The sequence below is a fragment of the Lagopus muta genome, chromosome 2 (assembly GCF_023343835.1).
Source record: "Lagopus muta isolate bLagMut1 chromosome 2, bLagMut1 primary, whole genome shotgun sequence".
Lineage (NCBI taxonomy): Eukaryota > Metazoa > Chordata > Aves > Galliformes > Phasianidae > Lagopus > Lagopus muta.
The window spans coordinates 34,956,842-34,974,833 of record NC_064434.1 but is presented as its reverse complement, the minus strand read 5'-3'; the positions used below and the strand labels follow the sequence as shown (position 1 = coordinate 34,974,833).

Here is a 17,992-nt window from a genome sequence, read left to right as displayed (position 1 = left end):
CGTCTCCTTTAAATGATCTTCTATACCCTCTCACCTCTATTGCTTTGTTTGCATTTGCTTTTATTTCTTTACTCTGTAATTTCTTCATCACTTTGTCCTTTTACATCTCCTGTAGTGTTGCCTTACTCCACTCATAGTTGTTCTTGTGCTGGTGGTCATTCTCACTGAAATCATCACAGTGCTGTTCTTCCTGTAAATGCAAGTAAGGTCTGACCTGATAAACCTGGTACACAAGTAGTGAGTAAGAAGCTTGAATTATGTACCTGTGTTAGGATACAGAGTCTTCAGTTGGCAGCTGTTCCTGAATCCCAGCATGTTTTTCAAAGTGATCTGTCCTGTGAATTTTGAAGTGAAGGGCAATGAACCAGATGAAATGAAAGCTTAGTAAATTGTAAAATGAAATAAATGATTGTACAATTACTCTTGAGCATGGATGCAGATTGCTAGCACTTCTAATTTAGAGCTTGAACCTCAGTTTTCATGCAGTCAGCTGCAGCACTGGGATGATGTAGGTGCAGCTTGGTAGATGTCATTTCTGGATGTAAGAGCATGTGGTTAAGCAGGAACAATTCAGGCCAGGATTGGTGGGGTGCCCAGCTGCCTCTGAGGGTTTCTCCACTCTCTGCAGTGCAGGGAAGCTGCTGTTTTTTCTTTTTCAGATTGCATGAGCTTGCAGTTTAGGGCTTTATCACCAGTGCTTGAGAATTCGTTGACTCTGCATAGCTGATTTAGAATACCTCTGGTGATATTGAGTAAAGGCATATATTTACTGATCCTTAATTAGATGAAGGAAGTTGGTCAGGCAGACATTGTTTTATGTGATGAACTGTTTGTTTACAGAATCACAGAATAGAATCGTAGAATCATTAAAGTTGGAAAAAGAGCTCTGAGGTCATCTAAACAACCGTACACCTACCACCAATACTGCTCACTAAACCATATTCCTTAGCACCACTTCTACGTGTTTCATTTGGCACAATGAGCAAATAGCTAATTACCCAGCGCTGTCTACCTATGCCACTTTGTGTAGTTTTGGACATCAGTTCATATAGAAGCTTGTGGTTTGTATCTCCCCTAGGAAACCTGCTTAGTCCAGGCAAAACCTTCTGTGAAGGTTGAGGTGAGGGAAAGGCTTCTCTTATAGGTTTGTATACCTCCAGAAGCTTGGCTTCCCTGGTAGATGATTAACTGTGATCTCTTTGCTCAAGGAATGCCACTGTCCAGAGCCAGGCCTTCCAGCCACCAAAAGGTGCTCCAAGATCCAAGAAAAAAAAAAATTATTAATATGTGACTAACTTTTAGCCTCTTTGTTCTGATGGAGTCATTTGAGGAGACCTATTTATGAACAAGAATCTGTGTTCATTTCCTGGAGTTAACAGAAGGATTAGGCTGCTTGCTTTGGATTATTATTATTTGCGATGTTAAAGAGTAAATATAATATTTCAGCACAGAATAATGTGGGTTGGAGAAAAGGTGAAATGAGTTTTTGCCTTTGATTTAAGAAATTATTCACGCATTAGTTATATTTTTGCCAGGAAATGACCTGGTGAAGTTAAAACAAACCATCTTGAATACTTTCGTGAAGGATTATTTTCATAAAAAGTGGTCCATGCTAGTGGTACAAATTAAATTAATATAGCATAATTCAGATGTGAAATGTATAATTATGGCTTTTGAAGCTGATGTGTGGGAAAGAAAACAAAATTTACAGAAAAGTAAACATCTATGGATGAAGCATTATACTTTTTGCACATTGTGAGCTTAGACGTCAGAATAGGACGTGCTCCATTTTTGACATTTTAGCATCAACTTTAAATGGTTTAAAATTTTTATAAATGATTTTTTTTTCTGTATTTTTGGGCAATGGAAAATCATATACCTTTCTAAGTAGAAAAAAATATCTACAGGTATTTAACAGTGACTTCTATTTTCAGTTTTGTGTTTTGTTCTGAAACAGAAAAAAATGCAAACCCGTTTGGACCTAATTGCCAGTTGGTTTCCAGTATGGGCAATTGAATTGGTGCATTTGAAATCTTCTGAATTAGAGGACTCAGCTGTGGTGACTAAGTGGGTCACTCTACACATTAATTGAAGGGCAACTGTTTAATATTGCCCGTTGTACCTCTTCACAGCCTGTCACTTTCCAAACTGCCTCCTGGCAATAGCACTCCACAGGGAAGCCATCAGCCTCCTTGTATTGGAAGGATTTTCAAGGGACATGTGCTTAATTTGGATAAAATGAGTGAAAGCACAAAGAAATTTGTAAGCTAAGGGTGAAATTTAAAACAATTTCATGTGATGTAAGATTGTAAGACAACCCTGCTAGCTCTTTCATTTCTTGTGATATGCCCAGTTTCAAGGAAAAAAAATCTTGTATGAAATTTATCTTTTTTTTTTTTTTTTAAATATTAAGAACTATTAAGCATCTAAATCATAGTGTTTTATTCTTAAGGCCATAACATGGCAAGTCTTAATTCAACTTCATAGCAGACTAAGCGCTTATGTGCCATTGCATAGCAGAAAGATCAGTTGTTTTTAAATATCCAAAATACAGTAGTAGCAATATTTTGTGTTAAAATCACTGCGCTGAGGCCTGGTGGAGTATAGTATCTGGGTTTCAATCAGGCATTAATAGTAGTAATTGTACACAGACTTTGTATTCTTGAGTATCCGTTTTATATCTAATTGAATTATTGTGTGTACACACTTGCATAATTGGCATAGTTCGTGAGTCTTAGTGGAAGTGCCTAATAAAACATGATCCTTAATTATCTGATTTAATTAAAACATGCCTATCTAAGTCCTTGACAACCAGAGACCAGATTATGCTATAGCAGTTTATGCAGGGGCTAGATGACAAATAAATGCTATCAGATTTATAACGTTAGAAAATCATTTAGAGAATCAATGTACTTTGCTGTATTTGTAAGGTCTCCTATTCAGCTCAATGTCTGCTGCTTTTGACATCAGAAGAACTTTGGTTGGTGTTATGTTTGATCAAAACCAGAGAGGAGCTTCCTAGCATTAGTGGGTAGAATCTTGTTCTGTGCAGGATATAGGATTACAAAGACTTTATAGTGTCTCTGCCATCCATTCCTTAACGTATTTATAAACAGATCTAAGAATTTGCTGATGGCACCTTCTAACTCCAATGGGATTCTAGTTTCAGGCAGGTATACGTACAATTCCTGGCAGTTATCACTCATGATTGGAGGGGAAAAGGATGTGGACAAAGTCCCAACCCCTAAAAGAAGAAACATGGTACATTGCAAGTCGGAATAGAAAACTGAAAGAGCACAGTAAGTTAAACAGTTACGCTGTGCTCTGTTTCTTCATCAGGTAAAATAAACATGAAAGCTTATTGCTGTTTAGCCATAGTATTCCTTCTTAGCCTTGAAAAATCCATGTTTATCCCATTTTGAGGCTACCGCAAAAGTCAATTAAACTTTCTTGTAGCAGCCTATTTCTCTTATTTGAAAGAAGCATTTGAAAACATCTTAGGTAATTGATGTCAATTTCTCAATTGTGCTTCTGAGAAGAGATTGACAGCGAGAAATGCCTAATGCTTATTTTGAATTCAGTAATGCAGATGTGCTGTCAAATCAAGCATTAACACGCATAGCACTCTTGTTATTCTTGGGTATTGTTTTGAATATATTAGGTGCATGACCTTTGGATTTGCTCAAGCAGAAGCAGCAAACTGCTGATAGCTCAGTGGGACTCTTCTTGTGGTGTTCTCTCTACCTCTTTGCAGAATGTCCGTGTTCAAATAGTAAGGAACAAAGCATACAGCCACCATTAGTAGCATCCTTGCAGATGACATTTAATAAATTAGTTGTAAAACCAAAACCGGATTAAAAAATAGATAAAACCATCAAACTTGGTTCCCTTCCCCCACTGCAGTTTGTTTTACTGTTGTTCACTGCAGCGTTTTTTTCCCATGCGGATGGATGATGAACTCAACATAATGTGGTGGTTTCACCTTTTCACTGTCAGAGGTTGCATCCCATCGCAGACTGCAGTAACATTTAGCTAATTTTCTATCTGGAAGTGGCTTTTGCTTACATCTTTTAGTGAGCTATTAGACAAGATTAAGAAGCAGGTTTCCAGTGATATGTATGATTTCTCTTAAGTCCTCTGTGAAAGAAGCAGATAACACTCTTTTGTGAAACTAGCAGCTGTTCTAACAGGGCTGGGAATGTACTAAGCATCCAGTGGAGGGGAGGAGGGGGAGGTGGTGCTTGTTTTTGCTGGGAGTTGCCTCAGTGATGGACATACAGCAGGTTGCAGACAGGGTCTCTGACTTTCAGTCTCTGACTTTCTTCTTTGTAGGTGCTGCTCTTTCCCTGTCACATGAATATCAATGGTAATGTTTGTTTCCTTCCTACTCTTGAATGAATAGGTAGGTTCTGGTAGAGACTTTCCTGCCAGAACTGCTCTTCTAAAAGAAAATCAACGAAGAGACATGTCACTAGTTAGAATGCAAATGCACAGGCATTGTTACTTTGGGTTCCTTTAAGTTATAAGCTATGAAATTACATGTGCAAATGATGAAGTAAAAAGTTGTATAGTAGCTATGTTTTTTTTTAAATTACAATGTTATTTTTTATCTGTGGCCTACTACCACCAAATTGTCAGAGCACTTAGCTTATATGTGAAGACATCAAGGAATCTTTGCAATCTTTGCTCTAGCCAGAAAACAGAGCAAAAACTGACTTGAAGTACAGATCATGCTGATGGCAGCCTGAATCTTGTCTTTTCAGCTTCATCTACTTTGAGTACAAGAGAGCCATCAGAGGAGAACATATTTGTAATACATCTGAAATGGCTGTTGTAGCTGTGCGGTAAATAAATGTTTCTGTCAGTTCTCCTGCTAAAATTCTAACTAGATTAGAGAAGAGTACGCAGGTGCAAGAGCAAACCCAGATGGAATGAGGTCATTCTCCTTTCTCACTGTGCATGCACCTGCCCACTGCCTCTTCACGTTACTTCAGCCTTGCTGCTCCTGTCATTAGTAGTGGAGAGCTTGTGAAAGTTTCATGGAGTGACCAGGTGAGATTTATAACAGATCAGCTCCTGCCATGCTGCAGGAGTGTGAATGTTCTGTACACAAGGAAAATGACTGCTGATAAAGCTCCCTACCCATAAAGTGCTGGGAAACCCAGAAAGTGAGCCTATTGCAGATTTTTTCTTGCAGTTATTAATAACCACAACATAGGTAACTGTAAGTATTTTCTTGTGGAACATCAATTTGTTTCATTGTCTCCTAGCATGTTGTCACTACATGAGCTGTTAGTTAGGGGCATATGTACTTGAATTACACTTTCATTGATGCATAAGAAGGAGAAACGATCCTATAAATCTGGTATCTCTATTAAGTCTGAGAAGAAAGAGAGTGGGAAGAAATAATACTGTAAGATAGTTTCGTTTATTGTCTCCATCTGCGTTTGACTAAGTTTTCAGTGGTTGGTTCAAAGGAAGACATCAAAGAGTCAGTGTATGGCTAACCAGACCCAGTTCATCCAGCTGCATGCAGCTTGTGTTTCCCCATAGCCCTGCTGGAACTGAGCAGGGTTGAGTGCCTTACAGCAGATGAGGCATATGCAAGTTCTCATCCTTTTAGTCATGTCTTCTCTTTTTATGTATACTCACATGCTGTGCCCAGTGAATCCATTAGTTCCAGTGAGGTTAGCAGCTGATTACAACAAGTGGTATGAGATAGATCATCTATGCCCTTCTCTTGCCTTAAAGCAGCCTATATGAAAAGGAATCAGATGTAACTGAAGCAGAAGAATCTTCATTTGGAGGTGCCTTGAGGTCTCCTTCCTTCAGTTTCCAGGACAGTGCAGCTCTCACCCATCTTTGGCAGTTCACCCATTTGGGTTTTTCATTACATCAGGCTAACTGGGCAGCTAACTGTTGTACCTGTCTTACGACAACCTGTGCTATCCTGTTGCCTTTCCAAATTGCTAGAAGTGGAGGGGTGAAAGGCCAGTCCTGATTGCTGGTTGGTAGAGAGCCCAGCTGACTTTAAAATAGCTACTTGGTCAAAGCCAGCTGCAGTGATATGTATCACTTGTTGCAATGCAAAGGGTGCATCTGAGCAGGATGCAGAGGAGTTCTTTATAGCACATTTTTGGTAAAAACAAACAAACAAAAAAACCACCCTAAGAAGTACAACATACACAAACACTAAAAAACACAAACAAAAATCCCATCCCAATACCTTAAAGCTTGAGAGGTACAAAAATAAAAGCAATTGCTGGATGTTACCTCCTTGATGACTGCATTCAGTGTTTAATACAGCCTCTTGTAAGTGAACAGAGTGTGCAGTAGGCAGAAGTGCTACCCATACCTTAGATCACTATGTTCTCTGTAACCTCTCCATGCATGTTGGAAAACCCTGAGTCTAGGGGGCTATTGGATCTTTGGGTACTGGGTCATTGAAGCAAGCAGGAGCTGCAGATCAGTCTGTATAGATGCCAGCATATCACTCCAGGAGCTGGTTAATCCTTCAGAGGACAGGCCTGTCAGTCTTTGGTTCCTAGCAAAATTGTAGAAAAGGTTATTCTACGAGTTATTCAACAACACCTGAAAGACTATGCAATCATTGGTCACAGCTAGCACAGGTTCACAAGGTGAGTATTTAACAAACTTGATGTCTTTTTATGACAGTTATCTACTTAGTTGACCAAGGGAATGAAGCCAGTTGGTATTATCTCTTTGGAGTTCATCAAAGCTTTCAGTACTGTTTCTCACAGTATCCTTCTGGATGGTACATTCAGTGTATATAGGGTTTGAATTTTGGGTGGTCCTGTGTGGAGCCAGGAGTTGGACTCAGTGATCCTTGTGGGTCCCTTCCAACTTGCAATATTCTATGATTCTCCGAATATCATGACTGATGATTTAAAGGATAGCATACTGTGTTCCATACAAGAATGCACCCTGAGGGTGACAAATAGACTGTTGAGAGGAAGGTGCGCATGCTCTCACAACAGAATTTTTTCCACTTGCAACAGAATTGTTGCTACTGGAGATTGATCACATTGTGACATTCCTTTGGTCAAGCTTTAAAATGATCAAAGCATACTTTACAAACTAACTCTCTGGGTGATTGATGTCTTATCTTTACCAGGTGCTTTTGTGTTGGATTCTTGTCTACTGCACTACAAATTATTAGCATAGCTCCCTTATGGAATGATTAAAATGTCTTCAATGACCAGTTGTATCCACCGTGCTTTTGTTTGGACTCTTGGCTATTCCTCTATGTAACAGATGGCATTCGCTTAAACTGACAAGCTGTGGGATAGCGGAGCATTACTAATAAAACCTATCACATGTTAAACTTGACCTGACATTAATCAAGTTTTGAATGCTACAAATGATTCATGGATAATAATTAGTCTCTTGATCATATTAGTGAACATCAGTCTCACATTGCTCCTATTATCTGCTTTCATTCTTATAGGGAACAAATCAATTTCAGTAATTAGGTGTTTTTAATGTCTTTTGAGCCAAAATGTTCTGTATGATTAACTTGGCAAAGAAGTTATTATTAGTTTTTTAGTCTTGCGCAGGATTGGATTCAGAGCTACCAGTAAATTAGCAAACTGAAAGGCTCCCCAAAAACATAGTGTTTTATAAAAAGTATTTGTTAATTAATGTATTTATTGATCTTACAAAATGAGAAAGCTCCCATGTTTCTTTTCAATCATCTGGTATAATTTTCATCCTGACATGTTTGAACTATTGCCGTAGATTACAGTTCAAAATAGTTTGGCTTTTTTGAATGGATGAGCCTTTAGAGTTTACTTTTATTCTTCCTGTTCAGTACAGAGTTATTGGCTACTATAAATGGCTTTAAACACTTACACTTTTATATAGAATATATACATATATATACATATGCATACACGCATATATATATATATATATATATATGCAGCTTTTCTCCATTTAGAACTTGAATTAATATCTTGAGGGAATGCTGCTTGAGAACTAGAATTTGAGCTTTAAGCATAATTTTTTTTAAAAAGGATTTCCATGTAATTTGTGTAATATGCTGATTTTATGGCCAAGGAGCATGAAATTTCTTTGTAAGTAATGAGCAACTGAAATGTTCGTTCTTGAGGTCCTTTTGCAGTTAGGGCAAAGTAGATCGTTTTACTGGTTTAATAGAAATGAAGCAGTTATTCTACAATATTCTTTGTTTTTTGAAGTGCATATAAAATTTCTTTAGGTAATTGTTTTTTAAATTATTTTTGTTTGTTTTTAGAATATTAGTGTAAGAATGAACTGTGGTGGTGGGTGTTTTTGTTTTTTTTTTGACTACTCTTAATGAACATTCTGCATTTTCTTTCTTGCATTCCCGTTTCTGATTTCCCAGAAAATCAAAATTCAAAATTTCTAAGATAAGCAAATGCAATGAGTAATTGAGAAATTGGACTTTACCCTTCTATAAAATTACTTGTCAATTAATACATCACTGCACAGTTAATAGAATACTGTTCTTACCTTAAGTAGCATATCGTATTTTGATTAAGTAATGAGAATTATGCAGGATGAACCAGGTCATGTTAAGGTGATTGAAAACCCACCACTGAACATTTTCATATGCAATTTGGAGAAAAGCATGAAATCATACACGAGGTACTACTGGTGTTTGCATCAGTAGACTGTGTTTGGGACTTTCCCAGTTGCTTAGGAGGAACCTCTTAGAGTCAAGCAAGCCAGGTGCAGTGTGCCATCAGCTGGTGCCATGCTTCCTCTGGCAAGTGCTGACACATTCTGAAATGTGTCATTCTGAGGCTTCCAATAGGAAAATGGGGTGTGTATTTCTTTTCTTGCTAACATGGCTCTTATGGAATATTCTGCATAGTGTAGCTGAATGGGTTTAAGTTGATTGGGGGGAAAAATGTTAAGTGTGTTTAGAGGAGAAGGTATTTGAAGAGGTGCATCTGCCTCCTTGTGAAGTGTTTGGAAAGTGATGTTGGTTTCTTTGCACAAAAGATCACCTGAGCAGTGACTTGGTCACTCTCTTAAGCATCTGCGGAGGAACAAGGAAGGAAAGTTGAAGCAAGAAAAAAATTGCTGAGGAATTTTTTTAATTGTAGTAGTCAGTAGGAGCAACTTCAGTTCTCCATCTCTGCATGCTGTAACTTGAGACAGTTTTCCAAAAGGTTACTTGGGAGTGGAGCGTATCACTTGAAAAGTAAAGTTAACATGCATGAGAGGAAAGGGTTTCTCCTCCTCCTCCTCCTCCTAGCTGTCTGAAAGTTGATCTAAACTGATGATCTAGGCTATGTCTTCTTTGGGACAGGGAGGGAAGAAAGCAGTGCCAAAGGTACATCTTTGATCCTTCTTCCCCTGTCTCCTTTCTGTTAATTAATTTGCAGTGGGTTTCTTTGGGGTCAGCTGTTTCACTTGAAGTCCTAAAATGAAGTGGAGGGGAATGGTATGGCCAAATAAAGGAAATACATAGCCTGAGGTTTTTATTTGTTTGTTTCAGAAAACATGCACTCCCTTTAACTCCCAAAGCCATACATATCTCTGAGTCATTGAAGACGGATTGGAAAGCTTTGTCACGTATGTGTAGAAATTTCAGTGCCAGCAGATGTTGACTTCATCAAAGAACCAAAAGCAAAGCTTCTCTTAATGCTTCATTTTGAGTTCTAAATCTCTTAAAATGGGAAGTGGACAACTTTTTGAAATTATTTTTTAGTATGTGTAAGATTTGAAATTGAGTTAATATATATTAAATAACATACTAAGCTACCCCATCCCATTGTATAGGTACTTGCTATTATTGGGTACTTTTTCACTTTGGGACTGAAGCTGCCTGTTTAATTCTTGATACTGCCTCTAATTTTATTTTTAATAAAAAAGAAATTACTGCTGCAGAATGGGGAACTAGAAAGATTCAGGATAGAAAAGAAGAAAGTGTAGCTAAAGCTCACCTTAATGTATAGTGACAATTCTGCTAATCTGTTATGAAGCTGCAGTTGGTAATATTTTAAAGCATTGCAGCGTAGCCTTGGTATCATCTTAAAGCTTACACCTCACCACCAAGCATATTTTGTTATTATTCAGGAGGCTTCCTTTTCAAAATATAATGTTAGAAAGCTGCAGTTTATAATGTAAATAATTTAAATCATGGCTCCATTATTATTCTGTTATATTTATTAGTTTTGGGAGTGTCATCGTTGGGATGAATCTGAGCAACTGCTTTTTAAATTTTCATTTAAACTGAATTTGTTGTGTAACGTGTTCTGTAGAATTTCTGATGTTCTGTTGTACAATCCAGAAATTCAGGATTTCTGGAATGTGTGGTAGGTTATTCCTGATTCAGTTTTCTTTTGCCCCAGACAAGGAAGATTCAGATTTCCGTCCAATTTTTTTTTTAAGCTGAATTGTTTTGTGAAGCAAGTTTTCAGTATTTTTATTTTGGTTTACTTTTCAGTTAAATCCAGGAATGCTAACCAATGGGAATGTTAGTTTTTGTTTTACAAATCTTTAACTGAATTTGAGATTCAGAGATTCTTTCTTCAGCTGTAATGTAATAGACATAAAATCTGTTCATCTTGTGAGTTAGCAAAATGTATATACTTAGCAAAATGCAATATGCATTACATTAATTCACATATATTTATCTGTTTTATTGAATATTGTTAAATGAATACATTTGGAAACATTCCTCTTTGGATGTAGAACGTTCTGGGATGACTTATATTCATCAAATATCAACGTTTAAGTAATTAATTATTATTTTGAACTTGGAAAATTGAAGCCTCATTAAAGAGTATTCTAGGATTATACTTTTGAGGTCTACTCAGAAAATTGCCATTTAAAATGGAGTTGATAAATCAGAAAAATACAGAAACTGGCAAACAAATGTAATGTGTCAGTGTAAAATAAACCAGAAGTAATATCCGCATTTATAAGCAGAGTGGTCCATCTCTTCTAGAGAACAGACAAGATAATTATTTCCTTTCAGATAAGGTGCTAGTAACAATGGGATATTTTCTGAAGTCTGTATAATATGTTTGAAAAAAATCTGCAGCGTCTTTACAGAGATTTACTATTTATGAACCCATGTCTGTAAAACCTGTCAGTTCTCGGGATGTGCCAATTATTTTGTAGTCTCTTGCTGAAGGCTGTAATCATCAGATGAAGAGCTCGTCCTTTGAGTTGGGCTGAACCTTGCCTCAGTTAAGATGTTGCTGTGGGAAGCAAGGCATGACAGGATGCTCGTGCTTGAAGGCACTTTAAATTCTAGTTAACTGACAATTCAATTGGTGGTTTATTTGTGTCTAAGTCTTTGGAATAAGTTATATTCCCTTTCCTAGCTTTCCCAATGGAGTGAGCAGGTAGATGGCCAACAACTTGAAGGTGGCTGTGAAAAACTGCATCAGGGCAGCTGCGTGCTGAACTGCAGTAGCTTGACTGAAAACTAAATGAACCAAAGAGCAACTCTAAAATGGAAAAAAAAAACCATTCAAATTAGCATGTATTCTGTCTTGTATTATAAAATCCAAAGTGATTATTTTCTGCATCAAGTATTTCACTAGGTGAATAAGCTGTATCAGTTTTGAGTCAGAAACATGGACAAAATTGTTAATATTTCCATTTTGTGACGTAGTATATCCACAATAATTGTGTGCAAGGACCTGAGGCAAATTGCATTGTAGGAAGTCGATACGACTTAGCAGAAATTTTAATATCATAAAATCACAGAATGTCTTAGGTTGGAGAAGACCATAAAGTCCCCCAGTTCCAGCCCCCTGCCATGGGCAGAGCTGCCCCCCACCAGCTCAGGCTGCCCAGGGACCTTCCAAGCTGACTTTGAGCACCTACAGGGATGGGGCACCCACAGTTTTCTGAGCAGCTGTGCCAGCACCTCAGTGCTCTCTGAGTAAAACATTTCTTCCTAACATCTAGCCTAAATCTCTCCTTTTCTAGTTTAAAGCCGTTTCCCTTTGTGCTGTCATTACCAGACCATGTAAAAGTCATCCCCCCTTCTGCTTGTAAGCTCTCTTTATGTGCTGGAAGGCTGCAGTGAGGTCTCCCCAGAGTCGTCTTTTCTCCAAAGGAAACAAGCCCAACTCCCTCAACCTTTCTTCGTAAGAGAGGTGCTCCAGTCCTTTGATCATCTTCATGGCCCTCCTCTGTACCCATTCCAACAGTGTCGCACCCTTCCTGTACTGGGGGCCTCAGGCCTGGATACAGTACTGTGATTTGGAATCTGCATAACTCTCAATATGTTGAGTTGTCATGAGATTTTTTTGTAGGGGAAAGCGAAGGCACATTACTAATTGAACATATAAATAAAATTACATCTGGAAATTCCTAAGAATTGCATGGCTTGTCTCAGAATTACACCAATATTAATTAAAAAAATGCCAGGATTATGTGGAATTTATTCACACAGTTTTGTTTTTTTTTTTCTTCCTCTTCCTGCCGGGGGAGCCAAGTGATTTCTTTATTGTTATTTGCAGAGAGATCTCTAAAGCATGATTTTTCAGTTATCCACCCAATAAATTCTACTGACCGGCTCAGTGATTTAGCAAAATCAGCATCACCCGTTGTTAGCAATGCTTTTAATGACATATGGCTGCCTCTGACCTTAAAGAGCAAAGAGAAATCCTTTTACTCTTCATAAAGCTCCAGTCATTTCATGGGATTCTACCATTCTCTTTATTATATGGCTGTCATTAGATATAGCAATTATTTTTAACTAGATTCAGCTTTAAATAATACTTAAATAAAACTGTAAGATGAATAAATGGCTCATTACCAGGTTCACTGTAAGCTGCAAGTAGTGAAGAAAGAGTTTCACAGGTGGAAATGTGTATCACGAGACCACGAAGAATAGCATGCCAGAGGAATTGGCTTGCATGCATCATTTACCCATCTTTTATAAAATGCCACTGAGATGCATTGCGTTTTATCTGATCCCTGGCAGTAATCCCAGTCAGGCAGGTGTGCCATTTATCATGGTGCCGATTAAAGGCTGTTCTGTTCAACTTTAATTAGGAATTCTAATATGTGCGGAAAATTGTACATCATTTTGTGTAAGATAAACTGAGATAACTGCATTTAAAGTTCATAAATATGAAAGCCTTACACCAATTATATTTCTGGTGTCAGAAATATTTGCCTATGTGTCACGTGTTCCTTCTCTGCTCGTTATCCTGTCAGTTTAAACTTTCTGCAGTATTCAGTAGATTTGTGTCCTGCTTTTCATAGATGACCTCTGAAAAGTTTAATTCTGAGAAACAGTGTATAGGAAAAAGCTGAGATAAAATTTCTGTTCCCTTCTTCCCAATTCTTTTTAATAAAAATTTGCTTCTAGAATCCTGTAATAGAAAATACCTGTAATTGACGTAATGAGAATGGACTCAGAATAGCCAGGAGCACGAAGGGCTTTAATTATCTATTCTGGTTTTAAAATTCTTTTGTCTTTGATGCCTAATTGGCATTTCAGAAAAGATGTATTATTAAGATTACTGAGGAACTCTGAAATGAAGAGAATGAGTTCAGTTCCTGCAACAGGATGTCAAGTTGATAAAAAGCAATCGCTTGAGTTTCCTAATTCTGTTGGAGTGGTGAATAAAAAGGAATACTGGAGTGTAATTTTGAAATGTTAAATACAGATTTTTTTTTTAATTTCTTTTTTTTTTTTTTAGAATTGCACTTTTCACCTCTTTTATGAACTTGTAGTAGTGCTTTAATGTAATTCTCTAGAACTTCAGGTAGACCAGAGTGGAGAGAGCTACAGAGAAAACAGTTAATTATAGTAATTCTATACCTTAGATTGCTGCAAACTCCAAATGAGAAAGTGTTTCTATGTTCTAAAGTTGTATTTTGGGAAAGACTAAATGATACGGTTTCATGTAAGCTCCAATACCAAAGTAAACGTGTCCTAAAATTATAGTTCCTTTAAGAAATTATAAGCAAAAACAGAGGTGAAGGGGTTTGCTTTGCTGCTTTGGTTAATGTCTTTTAATGAGCTGAGTCATAGAATTGCTCAGGTTGGAAAAGACCTTAAAGATCATCAAGTCCAACCACAACCTGACCACACTACCCTAACTCTAACAACCCTCCACTAAATCAAGTCCCTGAGCACCACATCCAGACACTTTTTAAACACATCCAGGGCTGGTGACTCAACCACCTCTCTGGGAGCCTATTTCAGTGCTTAACAACTTTCTCTGTAGAGAAGTGTTTCCTGATATCCAACCTAAACTTACCCTGGTGCAACTTGAGGCCATTTCCCCTCATCCTGTCACTGGTGAGAAGAGACCAACCCCACTCTCGCTGTAAATGCCTTTCAGATATTGGAAGAGAGCAATAGCAATAAGGTCTCCCCTCAGTCTCCTTTTGCCCAGACTAAACAGCCCTAGCTCCTTCAGTGTCTCCTCGTAAGGCATATTCTCCAAGCCCTTCACAAGCCTTGGAAATGCACCTAATAAAATACAGCAATAGCTAATTTTAAATCTGTACCTTATTTTCAGTGATCTTCTTTCTAAATTACTTGGAGTGAGGATTTTTTGATGCTCGAATTTAATGAAATCTTTACCATATGTTTTTTTAAAATGTCAAGTGTATTCCTATTACAGACTTCCCATGGGCCGGTAAATTTTGGAACAGCACTGTATCACTCAGTAACATTGAAAGTTATCTCCAGAAGACTTAAAATTGTGGTTTTTAAAATGTCCCGGGAGTATTTATTGAAATATTTTCCAATGTATTGTGCTGAAGCAAAGATTAACAATGAATTTATGAAAGATCTGAGTAACATTGGATAATTTATTCAATGTGAGCCCCAGTTGTAAATTTCAAATGATAATGGATCAAGGTGTGCTACAGCTAGATTCCAAATATCTGTTCTGTACGTTGACAACCACTGTTTCATGGGCAGACTTCTTACTCAGAGTGAATATTTTTAAGTTCTTTATCACATGGAAGTACTCTCATCAAGTGTGATATTCAGTTATGCTGTATCTACAAGTTCCATAGTGAAGGCTGTACTTGTTTATGCAGTCACAGGTACAAGCATGCCAGTAACTGTGTGGATAAGGAAAAAAGTGAACACTTTTCATAACAAACAGATCACTTATTCTGTATAAATAGCTTCAGTTTTAGATGAAGTAACATGTTTTACTATTACTTTAACGACTATATGTATATTTTTTTAAATATTAAGCTTTTGATTTGTTAAGTGTTTAACTGCACTGCATTGACTTTTGCAACCCACAGTAAGATACAAATGCTGTTCCTTGACTCCTTTAATATTTTTGCCCTTTATTGAGGGCAGAGGTTGTTACTTAATTTAAATAATTCATTCAGTGGCTCTTTGACTGTACGAAGGCAATGGTACAAAGCTAACAATCAAGGCCAGAATGCTGTTTTTATAACTGCTTGTGATTGTCAGATGTCTGTATTTGCTATGTTTCATGACAGTGTGGTAACTTACATGTCAGAGTTTATCGATTGTTACTAAAAGCACTTGGAACTCAGACAAATTCTTCATCTGTACAGTAAAACATAAAGTAGTAACTACATTTTGGTAGTTGTTATTTTTGCTATTATCTACAGATTGTAGCACTCGCTAGTTACTTACTTTTGCTTAAGCAGGTCATAATTTAGCATGGAAGTATATGATCCGTTTTCTTTACTGTTAACTAGCTAGTTTCATTAGTTTGCATATGGAGATGTTTTTTTCCTATGGTAAATGCATCTCAAGGGATGCAGTCACATCCATACGGAATTCGGAATCTTTCAGAACGTAAAATGGAACATGGGAGATTCACGTTGATTCAGATGGTTGTTTTGCAGTAGTGTTGTTGTGTTGCTTTGTTATGCTACAGTTGAGCAGTCTGCAAAACAAGAATTTTTGAAAATGCCCCTAAATAATCTACTTTCGTGTGGAATACTGTAAAATGTTTCTTTCTGGAAAATTGGAAAAAAAAAAAAATCTGTTCTGTTTTGTAGCTCCTGGAAGGAAGCTTTGCTAGAGAAGTTAGCCATGAAGTGGATGGATTGATATTTCAGCCTACAGGAGTAAGTAGTGCAATAAGTGATTTTTTTTCCCCTTCACCCCAAAGGAAATTCTTACCCTCCCTCTCCTTTCATCCTCCCATCTACTGCTTAATCTTTAATTTGGTTAGGACAACTTTTCAAAGTTGGTTCTGATTTTTCCAGTTCCTCAGACAGCTTAAGTTCACCTAATTGCAATTCAAGTTATAGTATGTGTGACTGTTAATTCATAGATTAATTCATGGCAGTAATTTTCAGAAATCAGCTCACATTTTTTGTGCATTTCTAATATGATATGATATAAATGAAGATTTTTTTTCTGACTGCATGACCTGTTGGTTTGAGCTCTTGCATTATTTTTCTTAAGGATGTTTCACACATTAAAATTTTAGTAAAAGGTTTAGGCAGTATAATGATGTGTAACTGTAGTGGGGGATGTCATCAAAAGTACTGCAGATATCCAGAAACAACAGTTATAAATAGTTAGTTCTCAAGCAGGAAAATGGCTTTAAAGGAATTCAGTAGCAGGACCTCTTCCAACCTGTTCCTGCTACTGCTGATTTGAGTACAGCATCACACTGCAATGTGTACTTTATGTTGCTTTAGACTGTGACTGTAACATCATCCACACTGACATCTTTTCTTAGCTTGCAAAAGGAATAGATTTTGACTACTGGCGGTTTGACAGAGAACTCTACCCTTCATGTTACTCACAGAAAATACTTGTATTCGGTTTTCAGGTAAAACTTTTTTTTTGACAAACTTCACATATTGCTGATCTCATCAAGCAGTGCTAATGACGTGCTCATCTGGAAATAAGATTAAACTCTTTATTGCAAGTTCTACATCAACTAACCACAAAATAAATGATAACTAGACCACAAACTTACTTTCTTTTTATATGTAGCTATTTCAAATTCAAAGCAAAGCTAGTAGGAAAAAAAAATTCATACTTGCATAGGAAATCCTGATAATGTCTCAGAATACTGTCAAAACCTCAAGCAATTGTGAAGGCTTCTCAGAGCCAGTTTTCTGAGTATTAGAGGTTAAACTATGGAGATCTACAGTAGTTAATTTTGAAATGATATTTTCTACTTGAAATGAAATTACTGAAGAATGTGTGTTTTTTATCCTTGCTGCTGCAGTAAAGTAATATCTGATACGTTTTGTGTTTCTAGAACTTGTTTTCTGATTTAGCATACTGAGAAATTTATAACCCAATAAAACAACAGTTTGCTTGCATAAATGCTTGTAAAAGTTTTTCATCTTTAAAATATGGGTTATATTTGCTTAGCCCAATATAATGTTCAAATTTCAGCATTATTTCAGGTTTTATGAAACATAAGTTCATTGCATTTGTTATTAAAGTGGTTTTCCTAGATTAAGCAATGTGCAGTGTTCTCGTGGTTTCTGTAGCTGAGAAAATGCAAATAACATAGTCAGTGTAAAAGAAATTATTGTACACTTGTTGGTAGTTAATCAGCTAAAACTGATTAATTTGAAAGGTTTAAGCTGATATAGATAGCTGATACTGCTTTTTTATTTTTAATGGGAACTGGGATTATTTAGTCTGGAGATGAGAAGGATCAGGGAAGACCTTACTGCGCTCTGCAACTGCCTGAAGGGAGATGTGGTGAGATGGCTGTTGGCCTCTTTTCCCATATGACTAGCAATAGAACTAGAGGGAATGGCCTCAACATTCAGGTTATAAATTAGGAAAAACTTGTCTGAAAGAGTGGTCAGTGCTGGAATGGGCTGCACAGGGAGGTGGTGGAGTCACCATGCCTGGAGTTGTTCAGGAAGCATGTAGATGTTCTACTGAGGGACGCAGTTCAGTGGGAAATACTGGTGGTAGGTGGAAGGTTGGACTGGATGATCTTGGAGGTCTTTTCCTGCCTTGGTGATTCTGTGATTCTATGTGGTAGGAAATACAATAGGTAGTAACACAAGGGCA

At 37.2% G+C, this 17,992-nt stretch overlaps 1 protein-coding gene across 3 annotated transcripts in view; it reads left to right on the top strand.

The window, feature by feature from the left end:
• RNGTT (RNA guanylyltransferase and 5'-phosphatase) overlaps nucleotides 1–17,992 on the top strand; it is a 196,766-nt gene that overhangs the window by 87,959 nt on the left and 90,815 nt on the right. Inside the window, exons 12-13 of one of the 3 annotated variants that reach the window (XM_048937806.1) lie at nucleotides 15,994–16,062; nucleotides 16,686–16,778. The exons of 1 other annotated variant lie outside the window; for it this stretch is intronic. In XM_048937806.1, the coding sequence (XP_048793763.1) occupies nucleotides 15,994–16,062; nucleotides 16,686–16,778 (162 nt within the window). The remainder of the gene's footprint in view (nucleotides 1–15,993; nucleotides 16,063–16,685; nucleotides 16,779–17,992) is intronic. One more of the 3 variants, XM_048937809.1, reaches the window with a different exon arrangement.